This window comes from Mchenga conophoros, linkage group LG16 (genome assembly GCF_057382185.1).
Source record: "Mchenga conophoros isolate Kocher_MC1m ecotype Shallow Benthic linkage group LG16, M_conophoros_male_GT1.1, whole genome shotgun sequence".
In the NCBI taxonomy this organism is placed as follows: domain Eukaryota; kingdom Metazoa; phylum Chordata; class Actinopteri; order Cichliformes; family Cichlidae; genus Mchenga; species Mchenga conophoros.
The window spans coordinates 3,104,779-3,129,011 of NC_140541.1; the positions used below are offsets into that span (position 1 = coordinate 3,104,779).

Here is a 24,233-nt window from a genome sequence, read left to right on the forward strand (position 1 = left end):
CTCGGAAACTGAAAACATGCACTTTTGGACCCAACCCACACGTTTTGCTTGCATAATTTAGGTCTACTTTTTTTCCTTTTCACTGGATCTCAACCTTGTTGAAGACCAATGGAAGATTTTAGATGGATGTCTCAGACAGCCGTAACTACCATCATCTGAACACCAAATAATAGTATGTCTTTGTAAAAATGTTCCTTTCCTCCTGCAGACCTTTGGAGAGTCACTGCACAGGAAGCTGTTCATGTGGGGCATGATGATCCAACGCCTTACCAGACATTTTGTATTTCCTGCGGTTTTTCGTACTGTAATACTCTGAGTCATTAAAATCGGATGAGTGTAGCAGTAAGGAATTACAGATTCCAAAAGCTGCACAGGACAAGATCTCTGGAACGGGCTCACCTCAGTGGAATCACATAGCTATTATCAATACTATCATTTCCACCAGAGTTTTATATTCGTGTTTATATATGCGGTTTATATATCCATGGGTTATTCTAGTGTATTGTGGTGACATTAAATTATAATAAATTGTGCCAAATGGCACAGGTTGCTTTGTCGCATGCTTTATCATTGTCTGTTGAGTCACTGAGGTTTTATGTATCCAGACATAACAGAAACCATGTGCTGCTTGCCAGGCTCAGATGAACAAAACATGGCATTAGACCGTATTATTTAGCTGCTGGACAGATGGCTTCACATCTAACACTAGAATACTTTAGTATAAAGAGGAGTTCATGTTCAGCTCAATGACAGTAAAAAGCCCAGGTCCTGTGGGTTCAAAGCAATACCAGTTCCCACCACTCCTCCATAACTCCTCCATAAAATCTTCCTCCATGATCATGATCATGCCGGTGAGGTCTGGATGCTGGATGCTCTGATCCTACTTTAACGTATTTTTGCTTATTTTTTGCTATTTTCTGTTGCTATCTGCCTGATCTTGCATTATTGACATTATTGTAATTACACATTTACAATACAACAGAGATACTCTCATTTCTACTAGTCCATAATATACGTACATTTCATCGTGTTTAACTCTGGTTAAATCTGGCCAAGCGAGTGCCGGCAGGAGAACAAAGGACGTGACCCAAAGCGAAGGCTATGAGGGAAATGAGCCAGCATCAGGAACAGGCTATGGGTTCACACACAGCCTTGCTAAGTATCCTACTAGCCAATGTTCAGTCCTTCCAGAACAAGCTTGACAACCTCAAGGTCCGTGTCAAGTTCCAGAGAGACATTTGGGACTGCAGCCTCCTGAATAAAAACTGGCATTTCTCCCTTTACGTGCTCTGGCTCACCCAACCTTTTTTTTTTTAATTATTTCTGGGTTTTACAGTTTACGATGCGGGTTACAGGCATTGATTAACACAATCTGCAAAAAAAACCAAACAATCAGGAGTGACCAGTAGCCAGATTATTGATTTTAAAATTTGAGAATTAAATTCGCCTTATGTTATTCACGTATGCTGTTAACTCCTCCATCCTGTAAATCTCTAGTGTTATTTCCCACCACAATGATAAAGTTGGTACATCTTGTAATAACCATTTCTTTGTTATACATTTTTTACTTGCAACTAGCAACATTTATTTTTTTAATAATAGATTGGATTCATATAGCGCTTTTCAAGGCACCCAAAGCGCTTTACAATGCCACTATTCATTCACTCTCGCATTCACACACTGGTGGAGGCAGCTACGGTTGTAGCCACAGCTGCCCTGGGGCAGACTGACAGAAGCGAGGCTGCCATATCGCGCCATCGGCCCCTCTGGCCAACACCAGTAGGGTAAAGTATCTTGCCCAAGGACACAACAACCAGGATAGAGAGCCTGGGGATCGAACCGGCGACCTTCCAGTTACAGATACGCTTCCCAACCCCCTGAGCCATGGTCGCCCCTAGACCATTCCTGTGGCGTACATCCAAAAAAATTGTTTTCATTCCAAAAGGGAATGTACAGTTGAAAATTTTTTGTAGTGTTTCGTGAACGTCTTTCCAATAAGTCATGATCAAAGGGCAGTCCCACATTATGTGAGTGTGGTGTGCTCGTTGGTGTCCACATTTTCTCCAACATACAGGGGGATTCCCGTCATAATGAGTCTTTTGGCAAAGGGTGATAAAGAACCTTATCATAGTTTTCCATCCAAATTCCCTCCATCTTCGTGAGGAAGTGCATTTCCATTGTCGTTCCCATATTTGAGTCCATTCATCCTTTGTTATGCACACTCCTCCCTCCTCCCATAATCCGGTCGTTAAGTCTGACGTCACTAGCCGTGTCTGGGTCTAAACTCCGCTGCAGGTCCATAAATCAAACGATCACTGTGGCATTACTGAGAGTTGAAAAACTGTCTAAAGTCTTTCATCTTTAATAAAATGATCAGCGTTCTGCTCTACCAGGTGTAACAATTGAGTTTAACATCCAGGCATCCATGAAAACGGAAGTTATGACATTTAACGGCGTTAGAAGTTAGCAGGGAGTTAGCTCGCTAGCTTCTATCTAAATACAATATAGCATGTCCTGACTGCAGGGTTTTGGAAACAAATTCAAACGTACAGCTCTGTTATCACTTCCAACATAAATGAAGACAGGAAACTAAACAGCAGTGACGTTTGTAGGGTTACTGAAGTTGGGCTAGCTGGTATATAATGATGTGCTACGTGACCGCTAGCGACACAGCTATGTTAGCATAATATAAACAAGCTAACTTTTTTCCCACTCGATAAAAGTTAACGTGAGTGTTCTCGGTGGTCAGGAACAAATGTAATCGCATGGCAGGATGCTGTAAAAGGACCAAACTTCAGCCAGGAGAACAACTGAGATAATCCATCCACAATACGAGGTTAGTCATTCATATACTGCTGCATGGGCTGGGCTGTAGTTACATCCTAAGGTTTTAAAAACTGAGCTTAAATAAATGATTAGCGGTAATAAAAGCCGAGGGAGGTCAACAGGGATCACTGACTGTTTTAGGAGCTTTTTGAGATCAAATAGAAGAAAATACAAAACATTAAACATGTTAACAACACAAAAGCCATATTAAACGCAGACTACTTTAGGCCCGGAAGTAGGATTCGTCACGTCATCACTTAACGACCGGATATCTTCACATATTCAGTTAAGTGAAAAAGCTTATTTGTAAGAAATGTATACAAAAAGGAAATTTTTATTTTTTATTGACACTATATGCCTTTTTAAGCATAGCTATCAAATCGACATTAGTGTTCAACGCCACTCTGATTGTTGTCTTAATATAATGTCTTATTTGCAAGTATCGATAAAAATCCTGCTTTCGAGATTGTATTTTTGTTTCCGTGTATGAAAACTAATTAAGTTCCCATCTTTAATCAGACTATCGAATGTAGGTAATCCTTTAGCAGACCAACTTTTAAAACATGAGTCCAATTTATTTGGGGCAAAATCAGTCATATGCATACCATTTAAATAAAGCCAAGTCCTGTTCCAATTTAAATTCCCTCACAACATTTCTCCATACATTAAGTGTACATTTCACCCTTGTCTATATATTTTTGAATGTTTAAGTCCATCAGGACAGCTTGTATTGGAAAAGAAAACATGCTCTCCTCAATATTTTTCCATTGTGCTTTATAGCTTATATCACACCAGTTAATCACAGTCTTCAACTGAGCAGCCCAAAAATAATTTTTCAGTGACGGCAGCTCCTCCTGTGTTTTTTTTTTAAAACAAACCCTTGGTCTCTTCCCTCCCCGTATAAATCGTGATATAATTTTGTCCCATTTGTTAAATTGGCTTTGATCAATTTGTATTGGTAGTGTTTGGAATAAATACAGTAATCTTGGCAGCATATTCATTTTGATGGATTCAATTCGTGAGTATAAAGTTAGAAAGGGAATCTAACTTTCTAACTTTATACATGATATCAAACATGTTCCATCATTTGATATCATCCACTATTCTCTTCTGCAGGGAACCAAAATTCTCCTCAAATAATTTAGTTAGGTCTTTAGGTATGACAACTCTCAAGTATTTCAATGATTTTCTTGCCATCTCATTGGATATTGAGCAACCAAGTGAGCTGGGGGGCTATAGTTATAGTTAAGTATTTGAGTTTTGGACATATTAATTTTATACCCAGAAAGTTTCCCAAATTTTTGGCATAGATTCATCAGTTCAGGTAGAGAGTTTGTGGGCTGTTCTAGGTATATTAATATACCATCTGCATAGCAAGCAAGCTTATGTTCCTGTTCTCTAATGTTTATTCCCTTGATGTCTTTGTTTTGTCTGATTGATTGTGCCGGAGGTTCTAAGTATAATGCGAATAAAAGTGGAGACCAAGCGCAGCCTTGTTTATTTCCTCTTTGCAGAGCGAAGCTATTTGAGAGATAACCATTAACTTAAATTCTTGCAGTAGGGTTAGTATATAATGCCTTCACTGTATCAATAACTCCATTATGTAAGCCAAATTTGTTCAAGACTTTGTAAAGAAAGTCCCAATTTACAGAGTCAAAAGCTTTTTCTGCATCGATACTCATAAGCATGGCTTTAATTTTAGATGTTTGTATCTGATTTATTACGTGAAGAGTTCTGCGTATATTGTCCTGTGTCTGCCGATTTCTTATGAACCCCGTTTGGTCATTACTAATTAGGTTGGGTAAAAATTCTTCCATTCATCTGGCCATTATAGAGGTAAACAGTCTGTAATCTATGTTGAGGACAGAGATGGGTGTATATGAGCCACACTCAATTTTGTCTTTACCTTCCTCTGGGATAGCCGAGATGATAGCCTCATTCCAACTCGGTGGGATTTGTGCTTTTTTTAACGCCCAGTTGAAAGTAGAGAGTAATATAGGGATCAATTCCTGTTTAAATTCCCGATACCACTCTGCGGTATAACCATCGGAGCCCGGTGATGTGTTTGTTTTTATTGATGGCTTTCATGAGTTCAGTTTCTGTCACTATCATTATTTTATTTTGTTCCTCATTCAAACTTGGTAGGTATAAAGAATTCAGAAAATTGTCAATTTCGTACTCAGCTCCACCTGGAACCTTAGCGTATAATGTTTTATAAAATGATTCAAAGGCTTCCTGTATCTTACGTAGATTAGTCATCATGTTTCCAGTCTCTGGGTGTTTAATTTTAGTTATAGTATTCTCTACAATTTTCTTTTTAAGTTTCCATGCTAAGATTTTCATTGAATTTTATCCACATTCATAATATTTCTGTTTCAAATATAGCAATTTTCTCTTTATCGCTTGTGTATTCAGCTTATTTATTTCATTTCTGATCATTGTTAGTTGTTTTAGAGTGCTGGTTGAAGGCATTTGTTTATGCTCACTTTCTAATTGTTTTTGAGTCTTTTGTAATTCTGCCATTTTTTTCTCTCGAGCTTTTTTCTGAAAAGAGGCAAATGCTATGATCTCCCCTCTTATGAAAGCTTTTAATGCATCCCATAGTATTGGAGGTGACACTTCTCCGTTATCATTTGTTTCAAGGTAATATTTGAGTTCTTTCAATACTTCTTTTTTTTAAATTTTACATCTTTAAGCAAAGATGAGTTCAATTTCCATGTTGATGTTTTGGGGTATACGTTTAAATCAATTGTCAGATACAGTGGTGCACGGTCACTTACAGGGAGTGCAGAATTATTAGGCAAGTTGTATTTTTGAGGAATAATTTTATTATTGAACAACGACCATGTTCTCAATGAACCCAAAAAACTCATTAATATCAAAGCCGAATGTTTTTGGAAGTAGTTTTTAGTTTGTTTTTAGTTTTAGCTATTTTAGGGGGATATCTGTGTGTGCAGGTGACTATTACTGTGCATAATTATTAGGCAACTTAACAAAAAACAAATATATACCCATTTCAATGATTTATTTTTACCAGTGAAACCAATATAACATCTCCACATTCACAAATATACATTTCTGACATTCAAAAACAAAACAAAAACAAATCAGCGACCAATATAGCCACCTTTCTTTGCAAGGACACTCAAAAGCCTGCCATCCATGGATCCTGTCAGTGTTTTGATCTGTTCACCATCAACATTGCGTGCAGCAGCAACCACAGCCTCCCAGACACTGTTCAGAGAGGTGTACTGTTTTCCCTCCTTGTAAATCTCACATTTGATGATGGACCACAGGTTCTCAATGGGGTTCAGATCAGGTGAACAAAGAGGCCATGTCATTAGTTTTTCTTCTTTTATACCCTTTCTTGCCAGCCACGCTGTGGAGTACTTGGACGCGTGTGATGGAGCATTGTCCTGCATGAAAATCTTGTTTTTCTTGAAGGATGCAGACTTCTTCCTGTACCACTGCTTGAAGAAGGTGTCTTCCAGAAACTGGCAGTAGGACTGGGAGTTGAGCTTGACTCCATCCTCAACCCGAAAAGGCCCCACAAGCTCATCTTTGATGATACCAGCCCAAACCAGTACTCCACCTCCACCTTGCTGGCGTCTGAGTCGGACTGGAGCTCTCTGCCCTTTACCAATCCAGCCACGGGCCCATCCATCTGGCCCATCAAGACTCACTCTCATTTCATCAGTCCATAAAACCTTAGAAAAACCAGTCTTGAGATATTTCTTGGCCCAGTCTTGACGTTTCAGCTTGTGTGTCTTGTTCAGTGGTGGTCGTCTTTCAGCCTTTCTTACCTTGGCCATGTCTCTGAGTATTGCACACCTTGTGCTTTTGGGCACTCCAGTGATGTTGCAGCTCTGAAATATGGCCAAACTGGTGGCAAGTGGCATCTTGGCAGCTGCACGCTTGACTTTTCTCAGTTCATGGGCAGTTATTTTGCGCCTTGGTTTTTCCACACGCTTCTTGCGACCCTGTTGACTATTTTGAATGAAACGCTTGATTGTTCGATGATCACGCTTCAGAAGCTTTGCAATTTTGAGACTGCTGCATCCCTCTGCAAGATATCTCACTATTTTTGACTTTTCTGAGCCTGTCAAGTCCTTGCCTAATAATTATGCACACCTGATATAGGGTGTTGATGTCATTAGACCACACCCCTTCTCATTACAGAGATGCACATCACCTAATATGCTTAATTGGTAGTAGGCTTTCGAGCCTATACAGCTTGGAGTAAGACAACATGCATGAAGAGGATGATGTGGACAAAATACTCATTTGCCTAATAATTCTGCACTCCCTGTATGTCTATTGTACCCATCTCACATGATTGGATTTCATCCCTATCTTTTCCAAACGTCATGAAATAATCTATCCTTGTATAAAGGGAATGTGGAGCTGAGTAATGAGAATAATCTCTCCTTGTAGGGAAACGATTTCTCCATACGTCAATTAAATCTACCTCTTCATAAAGTGCAGAGACTCTTTTATACAAAGTACTTGATTCCAGCATTCTTCTATTAGAGCTATCTAAATCCGGCCACAGGCAAATATTCAGATCGCCGCCACAAATCAAGGGGCCTTGGGTTTCTGTCACCATTATATTAATAATTTTTTTAAAGAAACTCAGGTCACTTCCTTGTGGTGCATAAACATTCATTAATGTAACCAGATTACCATCAACCGTTCCCCGAACCAGTATAAACCTCCCCTCCTTATCCTTAATTTCAGACAACTTTTCAAAGTTTAGATCCCTAGAGATTAAGATCACCACACCTCGCCTGCGGCCAGATTTGTATGATGAGGAGAACATGTTTGTAAAGCCCATTCTCTTGAGTTTTCCATGTTTATTATTAGTCAAGTGGGTTTCTTGGAAATATACGATTTATGCTCAATCTTTCTTCATTTTAGTTAGAAATCTGCTTCGCTTAATAGGATTTGTAAGCCCATTTACATTTTCAAGCATCAGAACTTGTATAACTTATTGACTGGTCAACTCCCTCTGAGAACCCGAACAATGAAAAATAATAACTGCTCAAAACCAAACAGAAAAAGAAAAACGTGATTCCAAGGTTGGGGTCATTCCTATCAGACCCTGGCACATATGTTGTGTAAGTCCCACCAGCAGGGGGAAGCCTCTCCTTGCTAAAGGATAAGGGCCCCTGATTTCACCTTTAAGGTGCATTTCTCCATCGTCTCTCTGATAGTCTTAACTATCCATCTAGTAAGGGGAAGGTATCTATTGTCTCACCCACTTTGACAGAGTAGTATATCCTCATTGGTCTCCTGTAATGGAGGGGGAGCACCTCCTAAAAATCTGAAGATGCTCACGAATCCCCTGGTTCGCATATCCGCAGTCGCCTCCTCCTCCGCCGAATAGAGCACAGTTCCATCCCGATAGAAAACCCTCAATTTAGCAGGATAGGGAGTCTGAAATCTTATGTTCTGTTGTTTCAAAGCCTTTTTTAGCTTCAACATAGTCCTTACGTTTCCACAGGATGGCTGGGGCATTGCACTCGGTCTTCCACTTTCGCGATACGGGTCTCTGCTTCGGTTATCTTATTGTTGACTCTGACCAGGTCAGACTTGAAATCTTGGAACTCTCTCCGGAAGTCCCGTATTTCTTCCAGTATCGTGGTTAAAGCATAATCTTCCTCCGCACTAGCCATAGCATTAGCTTCGTGTCGAGGTGGTGACGCCACTGCAGGAATCCCTTCATTTGTACGTTCCACATCCACGAGACCAACTGCTCCACTGGCGATGCCATACCACAGCTGCTACACACAACCCTGTGCCATTTGGACCCTATGTCCTGTTTGTGGGCTACAGTTCTGCATTCAACACAATAATCCCCGCAAATCTTTTCACCAAGTTGAAGGATCTAGGTCCTCTACCAGAGGCCTGGGAGCTTGAGGGTCCTGCACAGTATCTTAGCTGGTCCTAGGACTTCGCTCTTCTGGACAGAGATCTCCGATGTTGTTCCTGGGGTCTGCTGGAGCCACTCGCCTCGCTTGGGAGTCACTGCACTTGGTGCTCTGATTACCACTGGGACCACTGTTACCTGGTGGTGGCTGTGGCTCAGGTGGTAGAGCAGATCAGCTACAGGTTGGTGGTTTGATTCCTGACTCCCCCAGTCTGCATGCCAAATATCCTTGGGCAAGACCAAGGATAACTAATCCCAAATTGCCCTCCGATGCGTCCATCAGAGTGTGAATGTGTGTGAATGTTGTTTAGTTGCACTTCAGTTTAGAAGTGCTTGTATGAGTGTGATTGGGTGAATGAGGCATGTTGTATGAATGAGCGCTTTGAGTACTCCGGGAGAGTAGAAAAGCACTATATAAGAATCAATCCATTTACTTCACCAAGGGCTCAGAGAAGAGCCCTTGGACTGGACAACCTTGACCCAAAATTAAGGCCATTACTGGTGCCAACTGCAGCCCCATAACCATCAGGAGGCATCTGAGACTGAAGGGCTTCAAAAACAAAAAACGTCTTCAAAGGCCGCGTCTCCTTGAACGCCACAGATCTGACCGTTTGAACTTTGCAGGAGAGCACCAAACATGAGAAATTGAAAGGCAGAAGAAAGTTTTATTCTCTGATGAGAATAAATGTAACCTTGATGGTCCTGATGGTTTCCAACATCACTGGAATGACAAGCAGATCCCACCACAGTGGAGGGGGCACCATAATGGTCTGGGGTGCTTTTTAATTCAGTGGAACAATCTAGCAGGAGGTGCAGGGGCGTCAAACAGCTGCGGGCTATGTCCAGATGTTGCAGAGAGCCTTGCTCATGACTGAGGGCCCTCGTCTGTGTGGTAACCACTGGGTTTTTCAACAGGACAACGCTACAGTACCCAATGCCCACTGGACAAGGGACTTCTTCCAGGAGAATAACATCACTCTTTTGCACCATCCTGCGTGTTCCCCTGATCTAAATCCAACTGAGAGCCTTTGGGGATGGATGGCAAGGGAAGTTTACAAAAATAGACAACAGTTCCAGACAGTAGAAGCCCTTCGCGCAGCCATCTTCAACACTTGAAATGTTCCCATCACCTATTGGAAACTCTTGCATCAAGTATGCCGCAACAAATCTTTGAAGTAATCAACAATAACGGTGGAGCTCCTCATTACTGAGTTCATGTTTGGAACTCTGATTTCTGTGTTGGGGGGGTTTCCGGGATTTTTTGGAGGTGTGGTCTGAAACTTTGGAACAGCCTGCTTCAGTTTAAACGTTGTTTTCAATAAATTGCTCAAAAAAATATTTTGTCTCACTCCCATTTCTTCTTGTTGCATTTGAAGCTCTTCTTAGAAGCTTGTTAAGATCCAACCATGTAAAACGTGATTTTTTTGCCAAGTGGTCTTAAACTTTTAATTGAGACGCTATATATTGTCAACCACCTCCTCTACATGGATGACATCAAGCTGTATGCCAAGACTGTATGAAACATCGATTCACTGATCCACACCACCAGAATATACAACAAGGACACTGGGATGTCATTCAGGCTGGAGAAGCCGCATGATAACAACGAGAGGGAAAGTAGTCGGAACTGAGGGGACCGAACTACCAGAAGGCAGCATTGCAGACATCATGGTAATCAGATCCAAGTACCTGGTGATCCCAAAGGTACAAGGAAACTACAAAGAGGCTGCTAGGACAGCTGCAACCACCAAGTACCTGCAGAGGGTCAGGCTGTGTCCTGAGGAGTCAGCTGAACGGTAAGAACAAGATCCGGGCTATCAACACCTACGCCCTGCCCGTGATCAGGTACCCTGCTGGGATAATAAGCTGGCTGAAGGAGGAGATAGAAGCCACTGACATCAAGACAAGAAAGCTCCTGACCATGCATGGAGGGTTTCACCTAGGGGTGGGTGGTATGAACGGTATACGGTAGAAACTATATAAATTTGGCCAACGGTAGAGATTTTGACTATACCACTCTACCGCGATAGCGCATGTTGATGGTGTCATCAAGCAGAGCCTGTTTTGGTCGAAAGCATTGCAGCGGCTGCAAACAATATCATCTGCAAATTATGCCGGGTGACAGTAATAGCAAAGAGACGAAGCACTTTTGGAAGATGGGGAAAGCCAAAAACTGCGCTTCCTCCACTTCGCTACCATTGATACATTAATGCAGTATTCTATCACAGCGGCTCTATTCCCGTGTTGTTGCAGTGCATTAATGACTAACCTCATACTGTGGATGGATTATCTCAGTTGTTCTCCTGACTGAAGTTTGGTCCGTTTACAGCATCCTGCTATGCGATTGCATTTGTCTCTAACAATCAGGAACCTTCACGTTAACTTTTATCGAGTGGAAAAAAATTGGCGTTCATCCTCCAGCTTCACTGTGCTAATGTTATGCTAACGTAGCTGTTTTGCTAGCAATCACGTAGGACAGGACATCATTATATACAAGCTAGTCCAGCTTCAGTAACCCTACAAACATCACTGCTGTTTAGTTTTCTGTCTTCATTTATGTTGGAAGTGATAGCAGAGTTGTACGTTTTAATTTTTTCAGAAATCTCTCAGTCAGAACATGCTACATCATGTTTAGGTGGAAGCTAGCGAGCTAACTTCCTGCTAACTTCCAACTCCGTTGAATTGAATAAATTCTGTTTTCATGGATGCCTGGATGTTAAACTTAATTGTTCCACCTGGTAAAGCAGCAACGCTGATCATTTTATTAAAGGTGAAAGAATTTAGACAGTTTTTCAACTCTCAGTGATGCCGCAGTGTTTGTTTGACTTTGGGACCTGAAGGGGACAGAGTTTAGGACCCAGATTACTCTGCGAGGTTCCTGACTACGGCAGCTGTAATGCTCCGACAATCCATCAGGCGGTGCGTCTTCGTAGCTTACCAAAGTCGGACTAAAACATTTTTGGACAGATTTCTACGCGCCATGTAGCACATAAAATCGGTTCGAGGTCAGTAAGCACAACCAGAATTCATACATAAGGCACACTGTCGCTTTTGAGAAAATTAAAGCATTTTAAGTGTGCCTTGTAGTGTGTAAAATACGTTATACAGAAGAAAAGAATATATCGCGATATATATCGTTACCGCACATGCTTCAAATTATACCGTAATATGGATTTTAGGCCATATCGCCCAGCCCTAGTTTCACCCCAAGTCCAGCACTTGGCTGTACGCTAAGTGGAAGGAAGGAGGCCGGGGACTGGTGAGTGTCAGCATGAGACAACGACAATCCACGATGTTCAGGAGACGCCCACTAGGGTGGTGGCAAATGGCTGAGCTAAGATCCTGTGGGACTTCAACATACATACGGGCAAAATGGTGATGGCTAACCAATCAGACATAGTAGTGGTGGACAAGAAGAGGAAGATGGCTGTAGTGATAGATGTAGCGGTTCCAATTGACAGCAACATCAGGAAGAAGGAACATGAGAAGCTCGTGCAGTACCAAGGCTCCAGAGAACAGCTCGAGAAGATGTAGAGGGTGAAGGTAACAGTGGTCCCAGTGGTAAAGGTTTGAATCATATCTATATATTAGACTCCAGTTTACCCAAGTAAATGGAAAACCTTCACACATTAATTATGGAGTTCCACAGGATCCTACATTGGGGCCAGTTCTATTTACATTATATTATTCTTCCCTTAGGGAGTATTATTAGATATATCATACACTTCCATTACTATGCAAATAATACCTACACGATAGCCATGATGCACAGTTTTGTCTATCTATGAGGACAAACACAAATTAGTTAAATTGCAGGAATAACTAAAAGCAGGGGTGGAAGAACTCAAGGGCTGGTGTCCTGAACGTTTCCGATGTGTCCTTGATCAAACACAGCTGATTTAAACAGCTGAATGACCTCCTCAACATGTGTCTTAAGTTCTCCAGAGGCCTGGTCATGAACTTATCATTTGATTCAGGTGTGCTGACCCAGGGTGAGATCTAAAACCTGCAGTCTAGAGTTCCCCATCCCTGCATTAAAGTATGATCTGTATGACCTCTGATTTCCAGCTTCTAAAATAAAAACTGAGGTTATTGGAGTAATTTTTGACCACGCTATGTCCCTACATAGCAAATATGCAGGGATGCTTTCTTGTATGTACACAATATCTCTAAAATTACAAACATCCTGTCTTAGAGTGCTGCAAAAAACAGTTAATTAAAGTTCATTACTTCTAGATTTGGACAATTATATATAATCATTATCAGCTCGTTCTAACAGCTCCATGTAAAGACTTCACAATACTGCAATAAAGGGACTGACGGGGACAGAGACATATTATATTGCTCTCATATTAGTTTCTCTTTAGTGGTTCCGTGTTAAATCTACAATGAAATGTAAAATCCTATATAAAGTACTCACATACAAGGTCTTGATTAATCAGGTCCTATCATATCTTAAAGACCTCATAGTACCGTATCACCCCCGATAGAGCAGTTTCCTTTCAGATTGCAGGCTTACTTGTAATATTTAGTATTAAGTGGAAAGGAAGGCAGAGACTTCAGCCCCTTTTTATGTGAAACCAGCTCCCAGTTTGGATTGGGGAGACAGACATCCTGTCAACTTTTAAAGTTCAGTTTAAATAGTTTCTTTTGGATAAAAGTTTTGGTAATGGCTGGATCAAGTGACCCTGAACCTTTCCTTCGATGCACTCCAAAAAACATTTACCTCTTTTAACTTTTTATGTGTTTATAAAGCATTTTAATCATTAGTTATTATTATTCTCTGGCTTTTTTGCACAGTGTGCCTTTTGTCATTTCTCCCAACCCCGACCGATCACAGGGAGTGTTTCATTTCTGCTGATGCCAAATACTTGCTCATAGAGGGTCCTCTGATAATTGGGATTTTCTCTCTATTATTCGAGGCTTTTACCTTACTATTTTTGTTATCTGGTGCTGAATGAATTCAGCTGAACGAGCTGGTGGGGCCGAGTTGCCTTTTTATTGTGTGGACACATACTAAAAAACATGTTTTATTTGCAGAATGCCAAATGCCTGAACCCAAGAGAGGCTAGGTACCAGTTGCTATTTAGTTGGTTTACCTTCATAATCACGTACTGTGCAGGTTTCCAAAATATTAACCTGAAGCTCTCGTCTGACAGTTCTCCACAGATTTCAGCTTTCCTGAACCAAGATCCTTCCTCACTCTTTCAGTGCCATAGAATATATCTTAGCCTGGACAGTACTAAATGTGCCAGGAGTAAAACTGGAACTAGTAGGTCAGTTAGTAAGTAAGAGTAATAAAATTTCATTTGTTTAGCACCTTTGATAACAATCACAAAGTGCTTCACAGAAAATAAAACATGAAAACAAAAATTAACCAAAGCCAAGTTTAAAAAGATGAGTTTTTAGCTGTTTTTTAAAAAGAGACCACTGAGTGCACAGATCTCAAGCTCAAAGGGCGAGAGCTCCAGTCTTGGGGCCACAGTTACAAAAGCTCTGTCACCTGTCGGTAGCAGCCTCGTATGATGGACAACCAGCGAGCCCTGATCACATGACCTCAGGGACCTGCTGGGGAGGTATGGATGTAAAAGAGCTCTGAAAAGAACTCCAAGATTCCTGGTAGGAGCACAAACGGACTTTGGTTTTCTCCTCATTATGTAGAAAAAAGTTATCAGTCATCCAACCTCTAATGGAGTCTATGCACCTATGCAAAATCTGTAGTTTGGAAACATCTTGGGGCTCAAAGGAACCCACCCAGTGTCTCAGCCCATCTAGCAAAATATGATGATCAACAGTATCAAAGGCAGAGGTCAGGTCCAACTCAGCAAAACGGAGCATTCTCCTCATCACATCAAGACATCACTGAACACTCTAAGAAGTGCAGTTTCAGTAGAGTGGGCTCCGCGGATGAATTTATGCAGAGTGTATCCAGAACAGTTATAAGCTGCGTAGCCACAACCTTTTCTAAAATCTTAGCAATGAATGGGAGTTTTGAAATTGGTCTATAACTGCTAAGCAGAGAAGCGTCAAACTTGGGTTTTTTGTTGCAGCTGTTCCTCTTCCTGTTCCCTATTGCCGTATTGGCACTTACAGAACCTCCGATTTTTTTGTGGCCGGCCTCGATCGGAAGTAACAAAGTCATACTAGCCATCATATACAGATTTCTAAGAGACCTACTGTCATTGAAACAGCAAACTGGTTAATCATGTGTTCCAGCTTTATGGCATTCCTTGTGGCATTTAATGGAGGTCCCCTCTTTGTCTCTCAGGTCTCAAAAATCTTTGCAAGCTAAACTTAGTTTGATCCTTAATCTAATGGAGAAATGGTGAAAACTAGAAACAGCATTATGGTGTTTGATGTTATCAGATCCATGGTCCTGGAGCTCTCATTTGGCCTGGTTAGAATATCTGCATAATACATTTACCTCCTCTGCAACTGGTCACTGCTCTTCTGAAGCCTCTTAAGCCTCTTAAAGCTTCCATTGTTCCCCATTCTACAAGGCAGTGACTGTCCCATCGGTTTAACACTATCTTTGCCAACATGTGCATGGAAGCAGGCTATCGCAGTTCTTCTTCGAACTGCTGAACAAAATTGCCACCCTGCAGACAGGAGGAGAACCCTGTCTGCCCAGTATGTTCCAGAACGTTTGGCTTCCATCAATGGGACATTACGTTGATGCACCTTTTAAAATGTAAAATGTATCCATGATAATCACTCAAACTTGCACATTTCTCAAATAAAGCCAGTGTCTTCCAGTCTTCTGCCCACACTCCACTGAACCACTCTCTCTTTTTCTGGATAGCTGCCTAACTGTCTGCTGCTCGTTCAAAGCCGCTGTTCTGGAAACTAACAAGCAAGATGTCAAAATGACATTAAAAATACCTCTTCTGCCATTGTTTACATCCTCCGATGACCTCCCTGCTCGGTACCAGTTGGGAAAATGTATTCCTGTCGTTTGATTATCTTTACGTAAAACGTTTAAACCACCAAGTTGTCTGAGTCTGCTCTCAGGTCCAGTTCATGCTGAAAATATGACAGTATCTGCACTGTGATTTGTAAGATGCACATGAGCTAAGACAACCAAATAGATATTAGACACACTTTAATTGTCCTTTACTTACAGTCACTGACGTAATACTGACTCTAGAGTTGATCCTTTTCTTGTAGAGTCATACGTGGCAGACTTTGATGGCAGAAGCTCATTGCTGTATCGGTTCAACCAGAAGTCCATGTCGACGGTCAAGGACGTGATCTCTCTGCGCTTCAAAAGCCATCAGGCCGAGGGCGTATTGCTGCATGGAGAGGGGCAGAGAGGAGATTACATCACCCTAGAACTTCACAGAGGAAGACTGGACCTCTACCTCAACTTAGGTGAGCTCTGTTTTTCCAGTGTTCCTGTGGTCATTGACGTGTCATTGCTAGAGATGAAGAGCGTGAGTGTGTTTGAGGGGATATGGGGCCTTTAGAGGAGATATATTTTGGAGGATGTCTTTACGATTAAGTTATCATTGGCTCAACCTGAATGTATAATAAGCTCACTGAATGTGAAGAGTAGTGCTGTTCCTCACAAACGATACTGAAAGGTACAGACCAGCTTGGCTTTGTTGAGAGAAGTTTGAGAAGCAGCGCCTACTTCCACCTGTACATACACAAATACAGCGTCATTACTGGAGATGTGTCTGCTCACTGTCTTCTTGGTCTTCTGTTTGTAAAGATGATAGCAGAGCGAGGTTCAGCAGCCATCGTGTTCCTGTCACTGTGGGCAGTCTGCTGGATGACCAGCACTGGCACTCGGTTCATATAGAGCGCTTCAACAAGCAGGTTAACCTCACAGTGGACTCCTACACACAGCGCTTCCAAACCAAAGGGGAAGGACACTCACTGGAGGTGGACTACGAGGTGAGTCCATGTGCTGACTGGATTACAGACAGTGGAGGTTAGACAGCAGTTAATGGATTTAGCTGCTGAGGATGAGACAACCCTGTCATTATTAAAGCACTGATGAACTGTGCTCATGGTGCTAAACAGACTCTCACCTGAGTATGTCCTGAAAGAGGCTTTATTTGAAATAATCATTTGAAAAACAGAGAGAAACAGAAATAGCAGACGGGTCATTTTTGATTCCTCAAAAGAACAGCTGCCTGCCAAGAACGCTGGCAGCCTCTGCAGACCTTTACACAGCATTTAACATTGTGTGACTCTGCATTGTATGCTGTGCAAACAGGGACATTTTGCTTTAACCCCCAAAGACCTTGGATACATTTTAGCAAAAAAAAAAAAAAACATACCTAGATTCAGTCGGTAAACGCTTCACAACTCTGCAGCCGAACTATACAACCTTGGCCTCTCTGGACACGAGACAAATGGCCCCAGAAACTGTCCTTCAGTCTTATTAAGATTAAAGTGTGAGCAACAGCCTTATGACCGAGAAAATATCGATGCTATTAGTGTGTTTAAGAAAAGGTTTAGCTCTACCAGATTTGATGCTTCACAAATCAGAATTTAATCACAGCAGTACTAGGGGGTCTTATTATTGTAGCATACGGAGAGCTGTGCAGACTCTGCTTGGTTTGTGTATTAATAAGAGATACATCCGTGTCCCAGTACTGGGACTGGCGGACTTAAGTGATTCTAACTTTATTTATTGTAAACCCATTCAAGCCATTCATGAACAGAATGTTCATCCTCAGTACATCTGGAACAAAACCAAAAACCATACATGCAGTGGAGTCTAAACAAAACAGAAAACAGTCCAGGGCCTTGGCCAGGAGGACAAAACTAGCAGGAGGCTGACACAGAGGAATTCTGGAGGATGACTGGGAGGCCAGCAGCAGAGATCAACTCTTGATGGAAAAGACGTGGCCTATCTGGAGACTTGGCCAGAGATTACCGATGACTGAAGAGGGCGGACTCCTCTGGTGGCTTGGCCGGGAGCCGGAGGCGACATGGGAGGAGACGGGACTCTTCTGGAGACATGGACAGAGGCTGCCACTGCGACGGAGACCCTCTGGTGACAAGGGCGGAGGTGGCTTGGATGTAGTCTGGCATCCAAGTCCATGCCAGGCTGATATGTCCAGGTGACTGGACAGGACAACAGCCACAGTGAAGATAATGGAGCCACTTAGACAGGTTGATCAGCGTCTGAGGCAAGCAACCGAGCTGGAGTACCACCTTTTGTCCAGGGCAGAATGTCGGCAACGGCATGCATGGAGGAGACTCTCTGGAAGCCAGCGGTGACAGTGATGGGACACCGCAGCAGCTGCACAGGTGGCCGACCGCCACAGCGAGGAGTTACTGGCTCAGGCTTTGGCTCAGACAGAGCAGGACTGAACACAGCAGGCTGAGCGGGGCCCTGTGGCTCGGACAGTACTGGCTTGGGACGCTCAGGGTCAGACATAGACAGATCAGGGTTGGCATGAAGAGATAAATGCTATAGAGGAATATGCAGTGAGGCAAATTCACACGAACCCAAACATGTTCATGTGCAACTCTGGGAAATGTAGTTGATCGAGTATAGGAGGCTAAACCAGCGGCTTTTGTCTGCTTCTGTTGCTTTGAGGAACAAAGTTCATATACAGTGGGGCAAAAAAGTATTTAGTCAGCCACCGATTGTGCAAGTTCCCCCACTTAAAATGATGACAGAGGTCAGTAATTTGCACCAGAGGTACACTTCAACTGTGAGAGACAGAATGTGAAAAAAAAATCCATGAATCCACATGGTAGGATTTGTAAAGAATTTATTCGTAAATCAGGGTGGAAAATAAGTATTTGGTCACCTCAAACAAGGAAAATCTCTGGCTCTCACAGACCTGTAACGTCTTCTGTAAGAAGCTTTTCTGTCCCCCACTCGTTACCTGTATGAATGGCACCTGTTTGAACTCATCATCTGTATAAAAGACACCTGTCCACAGCCTCAAACAGTCAGACTCCAAACTCCGCCATGGCCAAGACCAAAGAGCTTTCGAAGGACACCAGGAAAAGTATTGTAGACCTGCACCAGACTGGGAAGAGTGAATCTACAATAGGCAAGCAGCTTGGTGTGAAAAAATCAACTGTGGGAGCAATCATCAGAAAATGGAAGACATACAAGACCACTGATAATCTCCCGCGATCTGGGGCTCCACGCAAGATCTCATCCCGTGGGGTCAAAATGATCATGAGAACGGTGAGCAAAGATCCCAGAACCACACGGGGGGACCTGGTGAATGACCTGCAGAGAGCTGGGACCAAAGTAACAAAGGTCACCATCAGTAACACACTACAACGGCAGGGAATCAAATCCCGCAGTGCCAGACGTGTTCCGCTGCTGAAGCCAGTGCATGTCCAGGCCCGTCTGAAGTTTGCCAGAGAGCACATGGATGATACAGCAGAGGATTGGGAGAATGTCATGTGGTCAGATGAAACCAAAGTAGAACTTTTTGGTATAAACTCAACTCGTCGTGTTTGGAGGAAGAAGAATACTGAGTTGCATCCCAAGAACACCATACCTACTGTGAAGCATGGGGGTGGAAACATCATGCTATGGGGCTGTTTTTCTGCCAAGGGGACAGGACGACTGATCCGTGTTAAGGACAGAATGAATGGGGCCATGTATCGTGAGATTTTGAGCCAAAACCTCCTTCCATCAGTGAGAACTTTGAAGATGAAACGAGGCTGGGTCTTCCAACATGACAATGATCCAAAACACACCGCCCGGGCAACAAAGGAGTGGCTCCGTAAGAAGCATTTGAAAGTCCTGGAGTGGCCTAGCCAGTCTCCAGACCTCAACCCCATAGAAAATCTGTGGCGGGAGTTGAAAGTCCGTGTTGCTCGGCGACAGCCCCAAAACATCACTGCTCTCGAGAAGATCTGCATGGAGGAATGGGCCAAAATACCAGCTACTGTGTGTGCAAACCTGGTAAAGACCTATAGTAAACGTTTGACCTCTGTTATTGCCAACAAAGGTTATGTTACAAAGTATTGAGTTGTATTTTTGTTATTGACCAAATACTTATTTTCCACCCTGATTTACCAATAAATTCTTTACAAATCCTACCATGTGGATTCATGGATTTTTTTTCACATTCTGTCTCTCACAGTTGAAGTGTACCTCTGGTGCAAATTACTGACCTCTGTCATCATTTTAGGTGGGGGAACTTGCACAATCGGTGGCTGACTAAATACTTTTTTGCCCCACTGTATGAGCTACATTTGTTACTGTTATTATCAGCTGTATGAGCCAGTTAGTAATTAATATTGATATCAATATTAACACTGTAGCTGTCCTGTTTATAGTTAAATTCAGTATTTAATTTAAAAATTGTTTGCAACCAACATATGGTTGATTAGTGAAGTCGTTAGCATTGATAAGAAGCTGTGAAAAAAATAGATCTAAAAACTGTTTTTCTTTTAAATGAAGATTAAAATACAGCATGTGTAATAACTATGGGGACATTACGTAAACATGTTATTGACAAGAATGTCAGGCTAGAACAGGCTTTCATCTGCTGCTGCTCTGTTAGAGAAAGCTTTTAAGTCTGGCTTCATTCACAAGAGTGAGGTCATTAGTGAGGTCATTAGTGACATCATTAGTGAGGTCATTAGTGAGGTCATTAGAGGTCAGGCCCTGATGCCAGCTCATAGTGCTTGGATATGGAGTTCCTCATTATTTCCTGGGGCATGGATTGGGACGTTCTTCCATTAAAAATAAATAAATGAAAAAATGTAACATGTGCTTTGCTCCTGTTACATTAACAAAGGAAAAAGTCTTCCCTCAACTGCTGCGGCAATAAGACCACAGGGGAGTCATATACAGCATGTAACAGGTGTGATGTAGCTTTGGAGGCTGTGAGTGCTGCTCATAGGGGGTCATGTGATTGTTGGGTTTTTCTCTGTATCTATGAAGCGCCTTGAGGCAACTTTTGTTGTGATTTGGCGCTATATAAATAAAATTGAATTGAATTGAATTGAGTGTTACTCCGTCAGCATCTGCCATAGATTTAATAAATAAATGAACGCTGATATCTCCTCTTTTCACAAACGCATTCATTACCCAACCTGTGCACACACACACACAAGCCCGTTCAGCTATCTTAGTGAGGACCTTCATTGACATAATGGTTTCCCTAGTTCAGGGGTCAAAACCTTTTACACCCAAAGAGCCATTTGGACCCAGTTTCCACGCAAAAGAAAACTCTGGGAGCCGCAAATACTTTTTGACATCTAAAATGAAGATAACACTGTATATATTCTTTTTTACCTTTATGCTTTGTGTGAACAACTAAGGTGTGTTGCTTATGAAATCCATGAAGTGCTACAGAGAAAATTACATTTTATTTATGTAATTAACACATTTAGATCTCTTAAAGAAATATAACAAAAGCAAAGCTGAACTAAAATGAAACAAACAAAACAAAAACTGTTGTGAGTCATCCTCATATCGCCTTTGGGCTTTTGGAGCCTTGACTTGACTTTTAAAAAATAATTGGAAAAAAGCTCGATGCTGCTGAAAGAGGAAAAATAGATATTTGCAAAATTCTGCCTAAATATGTATTTTACCTGGTTAATGTGTGTGGCGGGGCGTGGTCTGCAGCGCCGCTGCAGGGGAGGCGGACGCACCTGAAAAGTGGTCAATAAAGAGAAGCTGAAAAGCGAGTTCATGCAAACATCGTCGGGTCTGCCGTGATATGTTTACAACGGGACTTCTGCTCCTGAACCTCTGCGCACAGCGTCTGCAGGTCGGGGCTGTACGAAGTCACTTTATCTCTACAGGACTGTAAGCTGTCGTCTGTGGGGCGTGAGCGTGTTTGGTTTAACATAGTTCACGGTGGAGCTGCTGACATAATGTGGATCTGAACATCCATAACTGGCCTACCTGGGGTTGAAAGTCTCGATAAATGCACGCCGTTTCGGCGGGTACACCGGCTTCTGCGAGTGTGACGCTTATTTTGAGCGATGAAAAAATTATAGAATATAATTTAATTTTTATTTTCAATATCACAATAATCTTCCAATGTAGAACTACAAGGTAAAAAATAACAAACATAAATAAAATACACTTCAGCTAAATACTTCTAATTTATTTTCCCAAACCACACGGAGCCGCAGTATAAGGACTTAAGAGCCGCAGGTTGCCGACCCCTGGTCTAGCCCCTCACCCTAACCATTAAAAATGAAGGCCTGACCCTGACCATAACCTAACTGTAACCCTGACACTAAAACCACATTTTGAGCCTCAAAAATGCTTCAAACTTGTGAGGACCGTGGGTGTGTCCTCACAAGTGACTGTTGGTTCTCAAGTATAGTAGAATGCAGATTTCGGTGCTCACAAAGATAGCTAGACAGGAACACACACACACACACATAAACAAACACACACACACACACACACACACACACACACACACACACTTCTATTTATGTTTTGTGTTTGGTATTTTGCATATACTTTGGTTGTTGTTGTGTTGGCACAATGACAATAAAAGATGAATTGAATTTCACATCATTTTTGTTAAAAACACGAGTTGTTCTTGGTGAATCGGTTTCTGTATTTTCTTCTTTAAAGCTGAGCTTTGGAGGGATCCCGTTGCCGGGTAAGCCCGGCACCTTTCTGAGGAAGAACTTCAATGGTTGCATGGAAAACCTCTACTACAACGGGATCAATGTCATAGATCTGGCAAAGAGACGCAAGCCGCAGATACACAGCGTGGTGAGTTGTGTAGTTTTCCACAGTGCTGCATGTGTTCTTAGTGAGTGTGTTGTGCATTAAGCTGAACTCAGCTCATATATGTAAAAAATGATGAAAAGCCTGGGTACCATGAAAACACAGACAGCAGTATTTGAGTTCTTCTGTCCTTTACAATCCTACACATCTGTGATAGACGAATATAACGACTGATTGTTTCTTTCTGGTGTCTATAAAGACAAACCTGTGCAGTGATTCACTTTTAAAAGCTCACAAATGTGAAAAAGCCTCACAGCACAGATGATCTCTATTGGGGAGCGAAGCTGATGTAATGATATTTATAAAGATAGGAAAAATGCAGGAAGAGTGCATCTGTAGGCGGGCAAAAGACCGTGGGCGAGTGGAGCGAGTGAAACTGTAAAGGTCTAATTTGGTAATCATATATCGCAGTGCAGTAATTCTATAGTCAGGTTTAGCAGGAGTGTGAGGCAGCAGCATGGAGCAGCATCTCAGGACGGACCGACAACTTTATGAAAACATGTAAATAATCGTGGATTGATTGCACATTTCTGTATAAGCTGGATGAAGTTTAGAGCATGTCCTCTGGAGGGACAGAAGGCCAAACGGCCGTGGTGAAGGTAGGGTAACAAATAAGACTGGAGAAAGGTGCATTCCTCCATGGATGTGCTTTCACAGGAGATCCACGGATAAAAGAGAAATGAGTGCAGCCTTATGTATTTTCTCTATTTGACAGAGAAATTTGAGTTTAGTGTGAATATGTGTGAATGAACATGAAGCCAAGCGATGGTGCTGCTGGAAAAGGCAGGCGCTCGCTCGCGTCGTTTCCCGGTTTTCTCTCTGCTGATTTGTGAGATATTTGATTAGTCACATTTAAGCGAGTCTTATCAGACACTGAGGAACAAGTGACAATCGTTACATCCGTTGTGATTAAGCCCAAGTGCTGTTTGAGAGTCACCACCTACACCAATCACCGAGCCAGGTCTCATCTGAGACACCCCTGCCTTGACGTCTGACTGCTGCATTAAAAGGTCTTTACTGACAACAGAAGCAGAGGTGGAAGAGGCCGGCGTGATGGAAGCTGTGATGGAATTTCAATGGGACAGTCTCCCCGAGGTTGATGGGAGGGATCATACTGAGAGTCAAAGAGCTGCGATTGCCCCGTGCTGCCCTGCAGGCAGCAGGACTGATGGGACTCTGACGTCAGCACACACCACTGTCTGTGTTCGCAGCTCTGACATATTCCTTTACTTAATTCCATGGATGCTTTTATCAGGTTAAACTCGTGTGCTCGTCTTGGATCGAGACCTAAATGTTTGTCTTTGTTACAGAGACAGAGGAGCTAGAAGAGTCCACAACCTGTTCTACATAAATGTGTGTGTGTGTGTGTGTGTGTGAGTGTGTCTCTATGTGTGTGCGTGCGTGTGTGTGTGTGTGTGTGTGTGTGAGTGTGTGTGTGTGTGTGTGTGTGTGTGAGTGTGTGTGTGTGTGTGAGTGTGTCTCTATGTGTGTGTGTGCATGTGTGTGTGCATGTCTGTGTGTGTGTGTGTGCGTGCATGTGTGTGTGTGTGTGTGCGTGCATGTGTGTGTGTGTGTGTGTGTGTGTGTGTGTGTGTGTGTGTGTGTGTGTGTTTCCACATGCACATTAGCACCACTGACCCTATGTGCCACACCAGGAGTCGGTGTATTAAAGTCTGTTTTGCTGATTGTCTCCATGGATGGTCTGATGTGTGTTGCTGTGTATTATGGGATGGAATAGTCTTTCTATTCTTTCCTCCCATAAAGATTGGTCCCAGT

At 42.4% G+C, this 24,233-nt stretch overlaps 1 protein-coding gene across 1 annotated transcript in view; it reads left to right on the forward strand.

Moving 5' to 3' along the window:
• The window catches only part of cntnap5a (contactin associated protein family member 5a), a 140,837-nt gene that overhangs the window by 57,700 nt on the left and 58,904 nt on the right, over positions 1–24,233 (forward strand). The window contains exons 5-7 of the mRNA XM_085250368.1: positions 15,923–16,126; positions 16,470–16,654; positions 22,299–22,442. Coding sequence (XP_085106494.1) covers positions 15,923–16,126; positions 16,470–16,654; positions 22,299–22,442 — 533 coding nt within the window. The remainder of the gene's footprint in view (positions 1–15,922; positions 16,127–16,469; positions 16,655–22,298; positions 22,443–24,233) is intronic.